Source organism: Hyperoodon ampullatus (assembly GCF_949752795.1).
Source record: "Hyperoodon ampullatus genome assembly, chromosome: 4".
Classification (NCBI taxonomy): domain Eukaryota; kingdom Metazoa; phylum Chordata; class Mammalia; order Artiodactyla; family Ziphiidae; genus Hyperoodon; species Hyperoodon ampullatus.
Window position 1 is genome coordinate 99,946,010 of NC_136917.1, and position 18,542 is coordinate 99,964,551.

At 37.1% G+C, this 18,542-nt stretch overlaps 1 protein-coding gene across 1 annotated transcript in view; it reads left to right on the forward strand.

The window, feature by feature from the left end:
* Positions 1 to 18,542, forward strand: part of KIAA0825 — a gene marked incomplete at both ends in the record, with an annotated part of 341,894 nt that overhangs the window by 77,151 nt on the left and 246,201 nt on the right. Inside the window, 2 exons of the mRNA XM_079701596.1 lie at positions 1,823 to 2,005; positions 3,321 to 3,396. Of these exons, the coding sequence (XP_079557722.1) occupies positions 1,823 to 2,005; positions 3,321 to 3,396 (259 nt within the window). The remainder of the gene's footprint in view (positions 1 to 1,822; positions 2,006 to 3,320; positions 3,397 to 18,542) is intronic.

Sequence of the window (18,542 nt, forward strand, 5' to 3'; positions counted from 1 at the left end):
TCATTATGTATTACTAAAAGCCAGTTCAACAAAATGTGAAATCACAGAAAATGAGGAGCAGCAGTCACGGGGTCTTAAATTAAAGACTGAATTATAGTCCAATTCTATGGGTTATCTAGGCAATGAATATTACAAAAATGTGCTTACATGACAGCAATGGTCTGTACAAAGTGAAGGCTTTTGTTTTTACAAACATTCTGGCTAATATGATTAAGACCTGCCTTTTAGGTATAAAAAAAATTTTTTTTCAGATATATGTTAGGAGGAACCGAAAGACATCAGAGGCTTTTTTTTTTTTTCCAGTAGGAATTATTTTTCTGATCAAGCATGCTGCATTTGAAGGGCATTTAGGTCCTGCTACAGTGTTCCATAAGTATGGTATTTTGAACAGGCTGTTTTGAATTACTGACCAAGCATTTTTTTTAAAAAACATTGAACTCTGAAGAATAGACGGAAAATTCCTTTTGAGAGCAAAGAATACCTTCATTCTTTTCCTGATGTAGCTTAAATCACTTTTGACTGTGAGGTGGCAAGCCATTATGAGATGCTTATGAAATCAGATTTACTATTAGCTCATGAAATAGGTAGTATATTTAATTGATTAACTGTACTATAGAGACTTTTGGTTTCTATTTTCTGGGTAGTTACATAAAAATGCCACGCAAAGCTAGAGTTATCTCTCCTAGTTTTTAATATGTAAAATAAATAAATAATTTTATTTGAATGGTTAATTCTAAAGCATCGATAGTGAGGAAATCAGATTTCGCAGGCATGTGTGTGTTTGTGTGTATACATGTATATCTTGGATTTGCAATTGTTTAATTAGCAATTAGAGTGAGTGGATGCAAACTATAATTAAACCTTCCTAAGGGTGATTCTTGATGCTTTTAGAATTCCAGTAGCTTCCAACTGTTGTATAACCAAAACCATATATATGATTTATATATAATATGTTATATATTATTAATGTATGTATACATGTATTATATATAATACTTTTGAAGCCAAAATGTCATTTTAAAAGATCCTTAAACTTATTTGTTTCTTATCACTTCAAAACTTTCTTCTTCTATTTCTTCAGCACTGAATTTAAAAGAAAAAAAAGAGGAAATTAACTGAGCTCTGTAAAATTTAGTCATATACCAAAATAGACTTTAAGCAGATCTTTGGAGTGCTGTTAAAACTCAAGAAAGATAGAAACCAAAAAATGAGTTTATGAATAGGAAAAAATATAGCATATTTGCCACAAATTTATTTAATATTGGAAATTTCTGAAACAATAAGCTTTTCCATGTGCACTTCTGGTGTCATTTTTTCTCATCTCCCACTTGCTGGGAGAACATGTTGCCCAATCTTGTGACTTTCTTTTGACACCTTGTACTTGGATGAGGACAATTGTCCTGCTATCAGATTTTTACCTATCATGCATATATGGATAATAGCAAATTTTCTTTTAATCTGACTTTTGCTGAATTTAATTGCTGACTTTTGCTGAAGGAAAGTATCTTGAGATTCTTGAAGAGTATCTTGATAATGCAAAATAAACATTTAAAAAAAAAAAAAAAGAAGTACTCCTGAAACACTTCACTACTACAGACTTCACTATCCCTAAAGATAATGAATGGTATTATGGGTCAGCTAACACTTGGAAACTCAAAAGCTATCTTTGATGCTGTCTATCTGTTTTTGATCTCTGATGCTCTGATAGCTAACCAAATATATCTATTCTTACATATTCTTAATATAATAGCTATGGATGATAGTGTATATACCAAGCAGAAAAACGATTTTAACATGATTTTCTACTTTTTCTTTCCAACAGACTTGATGTCACAACAATTTTAATATGCACTGAGAACATGTTATGGTCAGTTTGCACATCTGTACAGAAGCTTTTGAATCCTCATGAGTATGTAGATGATAAAATTTTAAAAATTCATACCCATTGTAATAATCTCTTCACAACATTAGTCATTTTGACTTCACCACTAACTGAATTATACCAGTAAGTATCAAATATATTTTCTTTTTAGCTATTATGATATATAAAATAATGTGATTTAACAGTTATTTTCATGATACTTACTGAATTGTGTGAAGTAACAAGTAGAAATTTATTTATTTATTTATTTATTTTTGAAATTTATTGAAGTGCGTTTCTGATATGTGATTTAACAGTTATTTTCATGATACTTACTGAATTGTGTGAAGTAACAAGTAGAAATTTATTTATTTATTTATTTATTTTTGAAATTTATTGAAGTGCGTTTCTGATATGAGGTGAGCCATTTTACAAAACTAACACTAACCAACAGGGGTTTCTTCATTCTCAGAGTAATTTGGTCTTAGAAATGTGGTATATCTCTATTCATCGATCCTATTCAGTTGATAAGGCTCTAATACAAGCAGGATCATCTCCAGCATCATTATTTGGTTGTTTAAATGATCAAATTATATTAATGGATTGGTTATTTCAGTCATAGCTTGATTACTCTGTGAAAAAATAAATCATATCCAATGGCTTTGTGTGTCTTTTAAAAATATTTTAAAATTTTTAATTTGATATAAAGTGATTTTCTCTAATAAAAAAATTTTTAGATGATTGTAAAATATTCTCAAGGGACTTCCCTGGTGGTCCAGCGGTTAAGACTCTATGCTTCCACTGCAGGGGGCAATGTTTTCGATCCCTGGTCAGGGAACTAAGATCCCACATGCTGTGCAGTGCGGCCAAAAACAATAAATAAAATAAACTATTCTCAAATCTGGAAGAGGCCTAATGGTTCCATACTTTCAGTTACTCTGCCATAGATTTGCATTTTTAGTATTAGACTTTAGTGACTGAGCTAGTAATGGCAGTCAGTGGAAATAGGAACAAGTAATTACATTTTTTAATGTTGAAATATTTTACTTAGCTAAACAAATAAGATTTAGGGAAATTAAAAAATTTGAACTACTTTTCTGGTTTATTTCATTCAAATTTGTAATATTATAAAAGAGATTAGAGTAAATCTTATAATAAAACGTTAATACAATTTTGTTTAAACCCTTCTCCAAAATAGTCACTTTATCTTGAAAGACTAGATATTGCAAATTCTTAGTTTCTTGGATAGTAAAAATTATACATGTTTCTATTTCTTAGGATAAATTAGGTAAAGGATTTGTTTCTGCACTATGCTGGTAAAGGCAATATATAAATCTTGATTTTCAGTAAATTTTAAGACTTTTGTGTTAGAAATTCTAAGAGTAATTAACAAGTTTGATTTCAATTTCCCTATAATTTTCACCCACTCCTTGACTTTCAACAGACCCATTGTTTACAGATTGCTTCTTCTGGCAACGTTACCATTGAGAACTCATTTTAGAAATGGAGAATTCTTTCAGAAAGGGAAAGAAATAGTGAGATAAATTGCCATAAATTTGGAATTATGTACATAATGGTGCATAATCATAAAAAGCTCAAGGTCTGAAGCCTATAATAAATCCTAGTAAACTAAACTGATTTACCATAGATGAAAAAATTACTATGCTCTTAGTTCAATGGGTCATTTCATCTAAGGGGAAGGCCCTGTGAAAATCAGGAACAAAGTTGACAAATTTCATGGATTGGTCATGGTGAGCAATATTGAATTTCATGGTCTGTCACAGATGAATAGAAAAATTTTAACCCCCCAATGCATTTGTAAAACAAATAAATTATTATCAAAGATTGCATATTTTAATAGTAATAATATAACACACATTCATTATTGTTAACCTGTGGCTTTTGATACATTTTAAAACAACTATGCAAGTATTCAAATCTCTGTGATTTGTGCATTAGATATTGCACTGTAACCTCATTCAACAAATTTAAATTGCTAATTTCAACCAGGATTGCAGAACATTTTATACCAAGCACTGCCTCTGGTTTTCTTAATATAAAACATAGATAGTGGTATTGCTTTGAAGCATGAACAAAACTCTATACATACTTTAAATTTTTTATTATTTCTCAGATCATAAAAATTTTCACAGATTGTATCCATTCATGTTGATACAAAATTTATTATTGCTTTCCTAAAGTGTAAATCTAATCTTTAAAATATATTTTGCTTTGTATTGACAAAGAAAATCTACAGGGCAGCATGTTCCTCACCAAATAAGAAAAAAAATATGTGTATGTTGCAAGAACCCTATTGACTTACTTATTAGCTTCTTTTCACAGCTAGGATATGAAGTTGTCATAGTATTAGTATTTTAGAAAAAAATTGTATCTCTGTCTCACATTTAAAAATTAAACTATATGCTTTGAGGAATTGGTGAAAAGTAGCAATCAGCATTGAATTTTTATAAACTATGCCTGACATTTGTTACTCTATGTGATATACCTTTGTTGAAGGTGACTGCCTTTATTCCAAGTAGTTCTGACAGATAAACTGACTGTATTTTCCTTCCTGAGCTTAGCATAGGACTACTAAATCCCAGGGCAGAAATACGATCTTTAAATCTTTTCAGAAAGAATGAAACCTGTTTGCAAAAATGTGTGTTCTTTTTTAACTCTCCTTTGCAGATTTCTGTTAGAATGTTGTAAAAGGAGTACTTTAGGTTTGTCCTCCAGGGAAAGAAACCTGCTGAAACAGAAAAATTTCACCATGTATTTTCCAAAATGCTTATCACGTGTAGTTATACTTATCTTCTTCTGTAAAGGCAGTTAAGCTGCACTTTCAGAAGTGTACTTAATACACGTGCACACACATACCCACACAGTGATTTCATGTATTGCATTTTGCTTGTGTAGAATGTTAGTTTTAGTTTGTATATAGCAAATTAAAATTAATTTTTAGAATTTTAGGTAAATGCAATTTAGTTTCAATTCGAGAAATGTTGTTGCCTCCATAAGCCCTATGATTAAGCACCAGGATTAAACACAAGGGATACAGCAGTGAAGAAGATGAAATATTCACCCCCAAGTAATTTAGGAAAGTCTGAAAAAAATTTTTTTCTCTTACATCTTTATTGGAGTATAATTGCTTTACAATGGTGTGTTAGTTTCTGCTTTATAACAAAGTGAATCAGTTATACATATACATATGTTCCCATATCTCTTCCTTCTCACGTCTCCCTTCCTCCCACCCTCCCTATCCCACTCCTCTAGGTGATCACAAAGCACCGAGGTGATCTCCCTGTGCTAAGCGGCTGCTTCCCACTAGCTATCTATTTTAACTTTGGTAGTGTATATATGTCCATAACAATCTCTCGCTTTGTCACAGCTTACCCTTCCCCCTCCCCATATCCTCAAGTCCATTCTCTACTAGGTCTCTGTCTTTATTCCTGTCTTACATCTAGGTTCTTCATGACATTTTTTTTCTTAAATTCCATATATATGTGTTAGCATACGGCATTTGTCTTTCTCTTTCTGACTTACTTCACTCTGTATGACAGACTCTAGGTCCCTCTACCTCATTACAAATAGCTCAATTTCGTTTCTTTTTATGGCTGAGTAATATTCCATTGTATATATGTGCCACATCTTCTTTATCCATTCATCCGATGATGGACACTTAGGTTGTTTCCATCCCCTGGCTATTGTAAATAGAGCTGCAATGAACTTTTTGGTACATGACTCTTTTTGAATTATGGTTTTCTCAGGGTATATGCCCAGTAGTGGGATTGCTGGGTCATATGGTAGTTCTATTTGTAGTTTTTTAAGGAACCTCCATACTGTTCTCCATAGTGGCTGTACCAATTCACATTCCCACCAGCAGTGCAAGAGTGTTCCCTTTTCTCCACACCCTCTCCAGCATTTATTGTTTCTAGATTTTTTGATGATGGCCATTCTGACTGGTGTGAGATGATATCTCATTGTAGTTTTGATTTGCATTTCTCTAATGATTAATGATGTTGAGCATTATTTCATGTGTTTGTTGACAATCTGTGTATCCTCTTTGGAGAAATGTCTATTTAGGTCTTCTGCTCATTTTTGGATTGGGTTGTTTGATTTTTTGTTATTGAGCTGCATGAGCTGCTTATAAATTTTGGAGATTAATCCTTTGTCAGCTTCATTTGCAAATATTTTCTCCCATTCTGAGGGTTGTCTTTTGGTCTTGTTTATGGTTTCCTTTGCTGTGCAAAAGCTTTGAAGTTTCATTAGGTCCCATTTGTTTATTTTTGTTTTTATTTCCATTTCCCTAAGAGGTGGGTTAAAAAGGATCTTGCTGTGATTTATGTCAGAGAGTGCTCTGCCTATGTTTTCCTCTAAGAGTTTGATAGTTTCTGGCCTTACATTTAGGTCTTTAATCCATTTTGAGCTTATTATTGTGTATGGTGTTAGGGAGTGATCTAATCTCATACTTTTACATGTCCCTGTCCGGTTTTCCCAGCACCACTTATTGAAGAGGCTGTCCTTTCTCCACTGTACATTCTTGCCTCCTTTATCAAAGATAAGGTGACCATATGTGCGTGGGTTTATCTCTGGGCTTTCTATCCTGTTCCATTGATCTATCTTTCTGTTTTTGTGCCAGTACCATACTGTCTTGATTACTGTAGCTTTGTAGTATAGTCTGAAGTCAGGGAGCCTGATTCCTCCAGCTCCATTTTTCGTTCTCAAGATTGTTTTGGCTATTCGGGGTCTTTTGTGTTTCCATACAAATCGTGAAATTTTACGTTCTAGTTCTGTGAAAAATGCCAGTGGTAGTTTGATAGGGATTGCATTGAATCTGTAGATTGCTTTGGGTAGTATAGTCATTTTCACAAGGTTGATTCTTCCAATCCAAGAACATGGTATATCTCTCCATCTATTTGTATCATCTTTAATTTCTTTCATCAGTGTCTTATAATTTTCTGCATACAGGTCTTTTGTCTCCTTAGGTAGGTTTATTCCTAGATATTTTATTCTTTTTGTTGCAATGGTAAATGGGAGTGTTTTCTTCATTTCACTTTCAGATTTTTCATCATTAGTGTATAGGAATGCCAGATATTTCTGTGCATTAATTTTGTATCCTGCTACTTTACCAAATTCATTGATTAGCTCTAGTAGTTTTCTGGTAGCATCTTTAGGTTTCTCTATGTATAGTATCATGTCATCTGCAAACACTGACAGCTTTACTTCTTCTTTGCTGATTTGGATTCCTTTTATTTCCTTTTCTTCTCTGATTGCTGTGGCTAAAACTTCCAAAACTATGTTGAATAAGAGTGGTGAGAGTGGGCAACCTTGTCTTGTTCCTGATCTTAGTGGAAATGCTTTCAGTTTTTCACCATTGAGGACAATGTTGGCTGAGGGTTTATCATATATGGCCTTTATTAGGTTGAGGAAAGTTTCCTCTATGCCTACTTTCTGCAGGGTTTTTATCATAAATGGGTGTTGAATTTTTTCGAAAGCTTTCTCTGCATCTATTGAGATGATCATATGATTTTTCTCCTTCAATTTGTTAATATGGTGTATCACGTTGATTGATTTGCGTATATTGAAGAATCCTTGCATTCCTGGAATAAACCCCACTTGATCATGGTGTATGATCCTTTTAATGTGCTCTTGGATTCTGTTTGCTAGTATTTTGTTGAGGATTTTTGCATCTATGTTCATTAGTGATATTGGCCTGTAGTTTTCTTTCTTTGTGACATCCTTGTCTGGTTTTGGTATCAGGGTGATGGTGGCCTCGTAGAATGAGTTTGGGAGTGTTCCTCCCTCTGCTATATTTTGGAAGAGTTTGAGAAGGATAGGTGTTAGCTCTTCTCTAAATGTTTGATAGAATTCGCCTGTGAAGCCATCTGGTCCTGGGCTTTTGTTTGTTGGAAGATTTTTAATCACAGTTTCAATTTCAGTGCATGTGATTGGTCTGTTCATATTTTCTATTTCTTCCTGATTCCATCTTGGCAGGTTGTGCATTTCTAAGAATTTGCCCATTTCTTCCACGTTGTCCATTTTATTGGCATAGATTTGCTTGTAGTAATCTCTCATGATCTTTTGTCTTTCTGCAGTGTCAGTTGTTATTTCTCCTTTTTCATTTCTAATTCTATTGATTTGAGTCTTCTTCCTTTTTTTCTGGATGAGTCTGGCTAATGGTTTGTCAATTTTGTTTATCTTCTCAAAGAACCAGCTTCTAGTTTTATTGATCTTTGCTATCGTTTCCTTCATTTCTTTTTCATTTATTTCTGATCTGATTTTTATGATTTCTTTCCTTCTGCTAACTTTGGGTTTTTTTTATTTCTTCTTTCTCTAATTGCTTTAGGTGAAAGGTTAGGTTGTTTATTCGAGATGTTTCTTGTTTCTTGAGGTAGGATTGTATTGCTATAAACTTCCCTCTTAGAACTGCTTTTGCTGCATCCCATAGGTTTTGGGTCACCATGTCTCCATTGTCATTTGTTTCTAGGTAGTTTTTTTATTTCCTCTTTGATTTCTTCAGTGATCACTTCGTTATTAAGTAGTGTATTGTTTAGCCTCCATGTGTTTGTATTTTTTACAGATCTTTTCCTGTAATTGATATCTAGTCTCATAGCATTGTGGTCGGAAAAGATACTTGATACAATTTCAATTTTCTTAAATTTACCAAGGCTTGATTTGTGACCCAAGATATGATCTATCCTGGAGAATGTTCCATGAGCACTTGAGAAAAATATGTATTCTGTTGTTTTTGGATGGAATGTCCTATAAATATCAATTAAGTCCATCTTGTTTAATGTGTCATTTAAAGCTTTTGTTTTCTCATTTATTTTCATTTTGATCTGTCCATTGGTGAAAGTGGGGTGTTAAAGTCCCTTACTATGAATGGGTTTCTGTCGATTTCCCCTTTTATGGCTGTTAGTATTTGCCTTATGTATTGAGGTGCTCCTATGTTGGGTGCATAAATATTTACAATTGTTATATCTTCTTCTTGGATCGATCCCTTGACCATTATCTAGTGTCCTTCATTGTCTCTTCTAATAGTCTTTATTTTAAAGTCTATTTTGTCTGATATGAGAATTGCTACTCCAGCTTTCTTTTGGTTTCCATTTGCATGGAATATCTTTTTCCATCCCCTTACTTTCAGTCTGTATGTGTCTCTAGGTGTGAAGTGGGTCTCTTGTAGACAGCATATATATGGGTCTTGTTTTTGTATCCATTCAGCCAATCTGTGTCTTTTGGTGGGAGCATTTAATCCATTTACATTTACGGTAATTATCGATATGTATGTTCCTATTCCCATTTTCTTAATTGTTTTGGGTTCATTATTGTAGGTCTTTTCCTCCTCTTGTGTTTCTTGCCTAGAGAAGTTCCTTTAGCATTTGTTGTAAAGCTGGTTTGGTGGTGCTGAACTCTCTTAGCTTTTGCTTGTCTGTAAAGGTTTTAATTTCTCCATCAAATCTGAATGAGATCCTTGCTGGGTAGAGTAATCTTGGTTGCAGTTTTTTCTCCTTCATCACTTTAAATAAGTCCTGCAAGTCCCTTCTGGCTTGCAGAGTTTCTGCTGAAAGATGAGCTGTTAATCTTATGGGGATTCCCTTGTGTGTTATTTGTTGTTTTTCCCTTGCTGCTGTTAATATGTTTTCTTTGTATTTAATTTTTGACACTTTGATTAATATATGTCTTGGCGTATTTCTCCTTGAATTTATCCTGTATGGGACTCTCTGTGCTTCCTGGACTTGAATAACGATTTCCTTTCCCATATTAGGGAAGTTTTCAGCTATAATCTCTTCAAATATTTTCTCAGTCCCTTTCTTTTTCTCTTCTTCTTCTGGAACCCCTATAATTCGAATGTTGGTGCGTTTAATATCCCAGAGGTCTCTAAGACTGTCCTCAGTTCTTTTCATTCTCTTTTCTTTATTCTGCTCTGCAGTAGTTATTTCCACTATTTTATCTTCCAGGTCACTTATCCGTTCTTCTGCCTCAGTTATTCTGCTATTGATCCCATCTAGAGTATTTTTAATTTCATTTATTGTGTTGTTCATCATTGCTTGTTTCATCTTTAGTTCTTCTAGATCCTTGTTAAATGTTTCTTGCATTTTTTCTATTTCCAAGATTTTGGATCATCTTTACTATCATTATTCTGAATTCTTTTTCAGGTAGACTGCCTATTTCCTCTTCATTTGTTAGGTCTGGTGGGTTTTTATCTTGCTCCTTCATCTGCTCTGTGTTTTTCTGTCTTCTCATTTTGCTTATCTTACTGTGTTTGGGGTCTTCTTTTTGCAGGCTGCAGGTTCGTAGTTACCATTGTTTTTGGTGTCTGTCCCTAGTGGCTAAAGTTGGTTCAGTGGGTTGTGTAGGCTTCCTGGTGGAGGGGACTAGTGCCTGTGTTCTGGTTGATGAGGCTGGATCTTGTCTTTCTGGTGGGCAGGTCCACATCTGGTGGTGTGTTTTGGGGTGTCTGTGGACTTATTATGATTTTAGGCAGTCTCTCTGCTAATGGGTGGGGTTGTATTCCTGTCTTGCTAGTTGTTTGGCATAGGGTGTCCAGCACTGTAGCTTGCTGGTCGTTGAGTGAAGCCGGGTGCTGGTATTGAGATGGAGATCTCTGGGAGATTTTCGCCATTTGATATTATGTGGAGTTGGGAGGTCTCTTGTGGACCAGTGTTCTGAAGTTGGCTCTCCCACCTCAGAGGCACAGCATTGACTCCTGGCTACAGCACCAAGAGCCTTTCATCCACACGGCTCAGAATAAAAGGGAGAAAAAGTGGAAGGAAAGAAAGAAAGAAAGGAAGGAAGGAAGAAAGAAAAGAAAGAAAGGAAGGAAGGAAGGAAGAAAGGAGGGAGTGAGGGAGGGAGGGAGGAAGGAGGGAAGGAAGGAAGGAAAGAAAGAAAGAAAGAAGATAAAATAAAATAAAGTTATTAAAATAAAAAATAATTATTAAGAAAAAAAAAAAAAACCAAAAACGGACGGATAGAACCCTAGGACAAATGCTGGAAGCAAAGCTTTACAGACAAAATCTCACACAGAAGCATACACATAAACACTCACAAAAAGAGGAAAAGGGGAAAAAATAATAAATCTTGCTCTCAAAGTCCACCTCCTCAACTTGGGATGATTCGTTGTCTATGCATGTATTCCACAGATGCAGAGTACTTCAAGTTGATTGTGGAGCTTTAATCCGCTGCTTCTGAGGCTGCTGGGAGAGATTTCCCTTTCTCTTCTTTGTTCGCACAGCTCCCGGGGCTCAGCTTTGGATTTGGCCCCGCCTCTGCATGTAGGTCGCCGGAGGACGTCGGTTCTTCACTCAGACAGGACGGGGTTAAAGGAGCCGCTGATTCGAGGGCTCCGGTTCACTCAGGCCGGGGGGAGGCAGGGGCACGGATGCGGGGCGTGACTGCGGCGGCAGAGGCCGGCGTGACGTTGCACCAGCCTGAGGCGCGCCGTGCGTTCTCCCGCAGAAGTTGTCCCCGGATCACGGGACCCCGGCAGTGGCGGGCTGCACAGGCTCCCCGGAAGGCGGGTGTGGAGAGCTACCTGTGCTCGCACACAGGCTTCTTGGTGGCGGCAGCGGCAGCCTTAGCGTCTCATGCCCGTCTCTGGGGTCCGCGCTTTTAGCCGCAGGTCGCGCCTGTCTCTGGAGCACCTTTAAGCAGCGCTCTTAATCCCCTCTCCTCGCGCACCAGGAAATAAAGAGGGAAGAAAATGTCTCTTGCCTCTTCGGCCGCTCCAGACTTTTCCCCAGACTCCCTCCCGGCTAGCCGTGGTGCACTAACCCCTTCAGGCTGTGTTCACGCCGCCAGTCCTCTCCCTGCGCTCCGACAGAAGCCTGAGCCTCAGCTCCCAGCCCCGCCCGCCCCGGCGGGTGAGCAGACAAGCCTCTTGGGCTGGTGAGTGCTGGTCGGCACCGATCCTCTGTGCAGGAATCTCTCTGCTTTGCCCTCCGCACCCCTGTTGCTGTGCTCTCCTCTGTGGCCCCAAAGCTTTCCCCCTCCGCCACCTGCAGTCTCCGCCCACGAAGGGGCTTCCTAGTGTGTGGAAACCTTTCCTCTTTCACGGCTCCCTCCCACTGGTGCAGGTCCCGTCCCTATCCTTTTGTCTCTGTTTATTCTTTTTTCTTTTGCCCTACCGAGGTACATGGGGGAATTTCTTGCCTTTTGGGAGGTCTGAGGTCTTCTGCCAGCGTTCAGTAGGTGTTCTGTAGGAGTTGTTCCACGTGTAGATGTATTTCTGGTGTATCTGCGGGGAGGAAGGTGATCGCCGCGTTTTACTCTTCCGCCATCTTCCCCTCGTCTTGAAAAAAATTTTAATGTTAAAATTGAATATTATATCTCCAGAATATTTTGATGTGTTATATAAAAACTAAAAATGGAAATTTTTTGAAAGTTGATTGTCCCCAATGTTACATCATTTAATAACATGGAAGAATGAATTTCAGTACAAGTACCAACATACCAGGCAAAGGTTGGAGTCATCAGCAATATGCCAGAATGTTGATCACTAAGCCAAGGAACAGCAGACCTATCTTTGGGGTTCACTTGTTATCATTCTCATGGCTTTTGAATCACTAAACCCTAAGGTATTTCAGTGCTTTGTCTGTAGTTCAGTTTCAAACAAGTACTAGGTGTTTTAAAGTTATTGTCTTAGCTTTTTTATTTCTTTAATTATATGAAATTATTTCACTGTCCCTCACAAAACAATGTGTTGGACTAAAATTTTGTTTTTCATACTTCAAGAATGTCTGGCACACTCGAAACAGGTAGTTCCTCAAAATGTTAAGCATAGGGATGCTCATGTAAAATGTTGAGCATATGGTCCTATGATGCAGTAATTTTACTCCTAGGTATGTACACAAAAGAAATGTAAACATATGTCCATGTAAAGATTTGTACACAAGTGTTCATAGCAGCATTTTCATAATACACAAAGTGGGAAGAATCCAAACGTCCATCAGCTGGTGAATAGAAAACAATATGTGGCATATACATACAGTAGAATATTATTCAGCCATTAAAAGAAATGGAGTACTGACAGATGCTGCAACAGGGATGAACTTCAAAAGCTGCATGCTAAGTGAAGAAAGCCAGACATGTGAGAGCACATATTGTGTGATTCAGTTTAATAGAAATTTCCAGAATAAGCAAATCCACAGAGACAGAGAGTAGATTAGTGGTTGTCAGAGGCTGAGAGGAGGGGAGAATGGATAGTACCTGCTAATGGGTACAGGGTTTCTTCTGAGCCTAATTAAAATATTATAAAATTAGATAGTGGTGAAAGTTGCACAGCTCTGTGAATATAGTAGAAATCATTTAGTTGTGTACTTAAAATGAGTAAATTTTGTGGTATGTGAATTGTATATCTCAATAAAGCTGTTAAAAAATGAATATAGATTAGATGGAAATAGAAATAAAAGTATGTAAAATGTAAAAAAAAAAAAAAAAAAGGTGTCTGGCAGAATGCAAAATGATCCAGAAAACAGATGTAGTTCTCTTAGCCATTTTGCTTAGATTAAATGACTCCCTTTGTACTCTTCCCTCTAAACATTATTTTTGAGGGAAATCTCTATCAAAAGAAAGAACTAAAATCAAACACCTTTATGTGTGGTCTTAATAAGGTAAAACATTGGTAAACGGCTAGTTGTTAATTTTGGAGAAGACCAGTGTCCTGAATCTCTTACTAGCTGGTTCCTGCCCTGTACTCTGGGTCAAGTCTGGTTCAGTCTCTTCACCATATGTCCTGTTCTCAATCTGCGCCTTGGCTGTGTACCACCCTAGACTGACTTCACAGATGCCCCCAATATTCATCCTCCTTTCTACTAAGCAGGGTCTGACAATACCTTCTATTTATTCACTCTTTTTTTTTTTTAACCAGTATTTACAGTGTACTTTCTATAGGCCAAGCATTGCGCCATTCATTTTCTAACTTCAAATCATCATTTTCTAACCTCAAAGAGTTATTTTCATCATGAGAAACACAAGCCAGGGGCAAGAGAAATGCAGGGAACCGTACTGTACTCCAAGTATCTTACCTTGTGTCTTAAACTTAATGACATTGAGGCAGCAACTTATAGTCCCAGGGGTAACACTGCTTTATGAAAGAAAAGCAGTGACTTAGAATTATGTTTAAAATGGTGAAGTAGATTGAATTTGGTTATCTCTGCATATTCATGGTTAGTTGGCTATGATTTTAGGGGCATCAGATAGGCTCATATGTCCTCAGTTATCTCAAGTATTCCAGTGTTGTCTCAGTAGTTCAGTTTCAAACTAATTCTACTTCTTCTGAAGTTATGGTCTTCTCTTGTTATTTTTATTTATTGCGTACCTCCAATGGGTTCAGCACCATGGTAGCCACAGATGATATAAGACATCTGACCCGACACCTCTGCCCCTGTGGAACTTACATCCTTGGGCTACCTCTATTCCATCCTGGAGATTTATTCCGTTAGCATCATATTATGAGACACAGTTCTTCTGGGAGGGCAGCCAAAAGCAGGGTGGCACAAGAGAAGCATAAAATCCAGCTAACTCTTTTTAGCATATCAGTTTATCTCACTTTTGACATACACTGAATTTATTTCATTCTAACAGCAGCTGGCTATATAAGCTCAAGGAGTCAATCAGTTTTGATAATGAAAAAAGGAAGGAAGGCAACATAATTGTAGATCAGGGACCCAGAAGAGACAGAATCTGGGATAGTGTGCTCAAGTCGGGTGGTGTGATCATCCCAGAGCCAGTATGATGTTAGTAATAGAGAAGGGGCATGATGTTGGAGGAAAGGCAAAGTCAAGGAGTTTCCCCAAATTTCTATTTTTCCCTTTAAGCAAAGCTGTCTTTACAGGCTGCTAATTTGGAAATGTGAAGAAATGTATTCTGCTTCAACCTATGGACAATTACTTATTTTTAAAGGAGTATTCACATTTGCTATATCAAAATTTTTTTATGTCTTGTGGAAAATATAATTCTGTGGCTCATATGATTGTATTTTACTGTCCACTATGAATTATTTAGAGCATCCTCTCTTTTAACTGTATACCAAAACACCATTAGAGGTTATCTAGTAGCTAGATCATCATTTCATTCTCCCATGGAGGCTTGTAGGCCAATTTTCACCCTGTTATACTCTCCATAATAATTAAACTAATTTGGGATCTTGCTGTGGAATAAAATGCTCATACAGACCCCACCCCCTCTGAGACCATAAACATCTGCCATAATATTTCATTATTGCCAAATAACCTTACTATTACCAGTACAACTCTCAGTGGAGGAAAAGAGTTTAGGGATTGGCAGAAATGTTCTGGGAAGTATTGCATTGCCAATGGTTTGTAGTCTAAGAAATTTTGGCACCAAATAACAGTTCCATTATTATTAGATCCTCCATTATTTTTTCTAATCTTGAGAATAAAACTGTACCTAGACGACTGTTTAGACTATTAGGAATTCCATGTCAGTTCTGAGGTTGTTGTAGACCTTCTTAAGTATTTGCAACTGTCGTTATCATACTGATACTACCTTACAGTTGTTGAGCCCTTATTATGTACAAGGCACTTTGCTAAAGGCTTTTATGCATTATCTCAATCATCACACTGACCTTGTGAGGAGATTACTATTATCCCCATCTTACAAATGAGAAAACTGAAGCAAAATTAATTGCCAAACAACATTACACATCTAATTAAGAGCCCACCCAAGATACACACCCAGGCTATCTGGCTCCAGAGGTCCTGCACATACCCAGGCAGGTGCATTTATGATCTTCCATGACCCTCCCCTTGGGTATGGGGCAGGCAGCAAAAAGTGAATGTAAAAGGATCAGAGGTAGAGTTAAGTCCTAAGAAGAAGCAAAGCCAAATAAGGGCATAGCGAGGGATGGAGTGGTGAGAAGGGAAATGTTTTAGACAGGATGGTCAGGGAAGACTTATCAGATAAGGTTTTGAGGTAGAGCCATCTATGGAGCCAGTTGAACATGACAGAGAGGGCATTCTAGGTAAGGTATTCATTCTTGGAGAAATAAGGTGCCCCCTACCCCCTGCAGATAACTGGACAAATGGGGATTTATGCAAAGGGCTCAAAGAGGTAGGTGGAAAAGTAGGCAGAGACTATGATACCACAGCCTCTAGTTCCTCCTTCTCTCTCATCAAGCCCAGCTCTTGTCCCATCCTTTTCCCCAAGTATGTCACTTTCTTTGAGACAGGCTTTTTTTTCCAGACTCCTTAACTGTACCTCCTCTCACATTATACCAGCACCTTCCTCTTCCTAGCTCCCTTGCTAGTGCGTGTCCCTCTCCTGCACCCTCACTCTCTTGGCCTCTCTGTTCAGCCTCTGGAAAACTGTTGGCAAAAATCACTCAGCTGTGCTTTTGTACCCTTTGACAATCCTACCCCTTGTCCTGTCTCTGGGTAGCTCCCTCTTTCATCCTTCTTCACTTTGGCCAAACCCTCCACCTTGTCCCATCCCACTGTTTGCTAGAAGGTGGCCTTCTCCTTTACTTCTCTGAGAAACCCAGACCTTCATGTATGTACTTTAACTTCTCATCTCCATTCTTAATAATTATCTTGATTCTTACTTACCTTTACATCCTTTGACTTGTGGTCAGTGAGTCTTTTTTCCCAACCACAGCAAATCTTTTAACCTGAGCTCTTGATGACATTTACCTCCTACACCATGGCCTTAGTCTCTGGTTCTTCTCCCCAAGACTCTCTTGTATTAAAAAATATTCCATCTTTATTATTGTGCTTCCCTTCTAAAACAGAGTTTGTGCTCATTGTCTCCACTTTTGCACCTACCATTTACTCAATATACTGCAGCTGCCCTCATCATACTGAACAAACATGGGCTAGGTCATCCATGCACACCCAATTGCTAACTTTACAATTTTTGTCCCTCCATTTACTTACCCTCTCTGCAGCTTATGACACTATTGGCCATTTCTCTAACCCTAACATCACCTTCTCCTGGCTCTTTGCCTACTTCTCTGATGATTCCTTCTGCTTCATTTGAGTGCTTCTTTTTCTCACCTCACCCTTTAAATGTTTGTGTGTTCGCAGAGTTCCATGATTGTCCATCTTTTCATCTTACACTGTTTCTTTGGGTGAATTCACCCCATTTTCCATGGTTTCACCATTATGCTAGTGACTTACATATCAGTATCATCAATCCAAATGTCTCTTGTATATGCTGGATCAGTAAATCCAAATTCCTACTGGAGTCTGCAACCCCCTCAGCATATCTAGAACTAAGGAAAGCACCTGCAAGTCATCCAGACTTCTCCTCTTATCTTAACCCTTCTGCCTTCTACCTCCTCCCTTTTGCTGCCTCCAACCCCATATCATTAGAGGATGAATATTGTTAATATCTATTGATTTTTTTTTATATTTGTCCCATACACACGATCTCTTATGCTTCTTACTTTGGTTTAGGACTTTGTCTTCTTCTGCCTGGTCTACTGAAATATCATCTTCATTATCTCCCTTCCTCCAGCCCTAATCTCCAATCATCTCTCTCACTAGTGCACAAGTGAGTTTCCTAAAATGTAAAATAGCTGAGAAAACTCCTATGCTATAAACTCTTCAGTGATTCCTCATTGCTAATACAAAGTCCAGACTCCTTAGAAAAGTATGTCTTGGTGTCCTGACCTAGCTCATGCCTGCTTCTCTAGTTCACACACAGTGGAAGGTATGGGATGGAAATAGGACAGCCTCATTTTGGAGCCTATTTATGGAATTTTGTTCTCTCTGAAATTTAGTGAGGAAATGGCTTTCAAAGAGGAGATGATCTATTAAAATTCTCAAAAATGTCAACATGTATTTAATTAGAAGGTGTTCTACTTGGCTTGACAAACAGTGGAGAGGCAGGTCAAATTTGGAAATGTTAGGATACAAGAAGCAGGCTGTAGGATGAAAAGAGAGGGGTGGGTTTTCAGAGTCAAATTCCATTCTACCTATTATTTAAAAGATGCTATTGCTACTGTCCTTTAGATGAAGAGAGATAGCACCACTTCAAACAATTCTATTTCTAAAGTGTTCCCAGTTGTGACTCTTAACTCCATGTAGGCAAATATAGTCTTCTGTTATTATAAAAATTTTATTAGCCAAGCTATCTACTAAAGATTTTATGTCACAAATCCTTTCTTATTACTCAAGATTTACTGTTGAATTTGGGCCAACGCAGAAAAATGTTATAGTTACTTCTCCAAAGATAGTTGTAGACCAGATATTCTGGACAAATTGTTCTAATTTTGAAATCACAGTCGTATATTTTACAGTTAAATTCTTCTTTACCCACCTTCTGTAGGCCCTTAGGAGCATACAAAATTAATTGTAAATTCTCATTAATTGTTTAGTATTTATAAATCACTTTAAAGAGTAAAAAGAGGTACCTTTATGCTAAACATTTTTGCATTAACGAAGGAAAAATGACAAAATATTGACATGTATTGGATTCAGGTTGAGGGAGGGAGACATATGTGGCATTCATTTTACTATTCTTCATACATTTATTTTTGACAAATTTTTATAATGGGAATTTTTTAAATTAAATGATAATGGTATTGTCATACCTTCCCAAGTGTAAGGGTTGTTACAGAGAGGCCTCTGAATCACCTATTAAATTGTAAATACCAAGTGGATGAAGTGGGTGCATTGTCCATTCTAGCACAATATCGTTTTGTGTAAAGTCATTAACT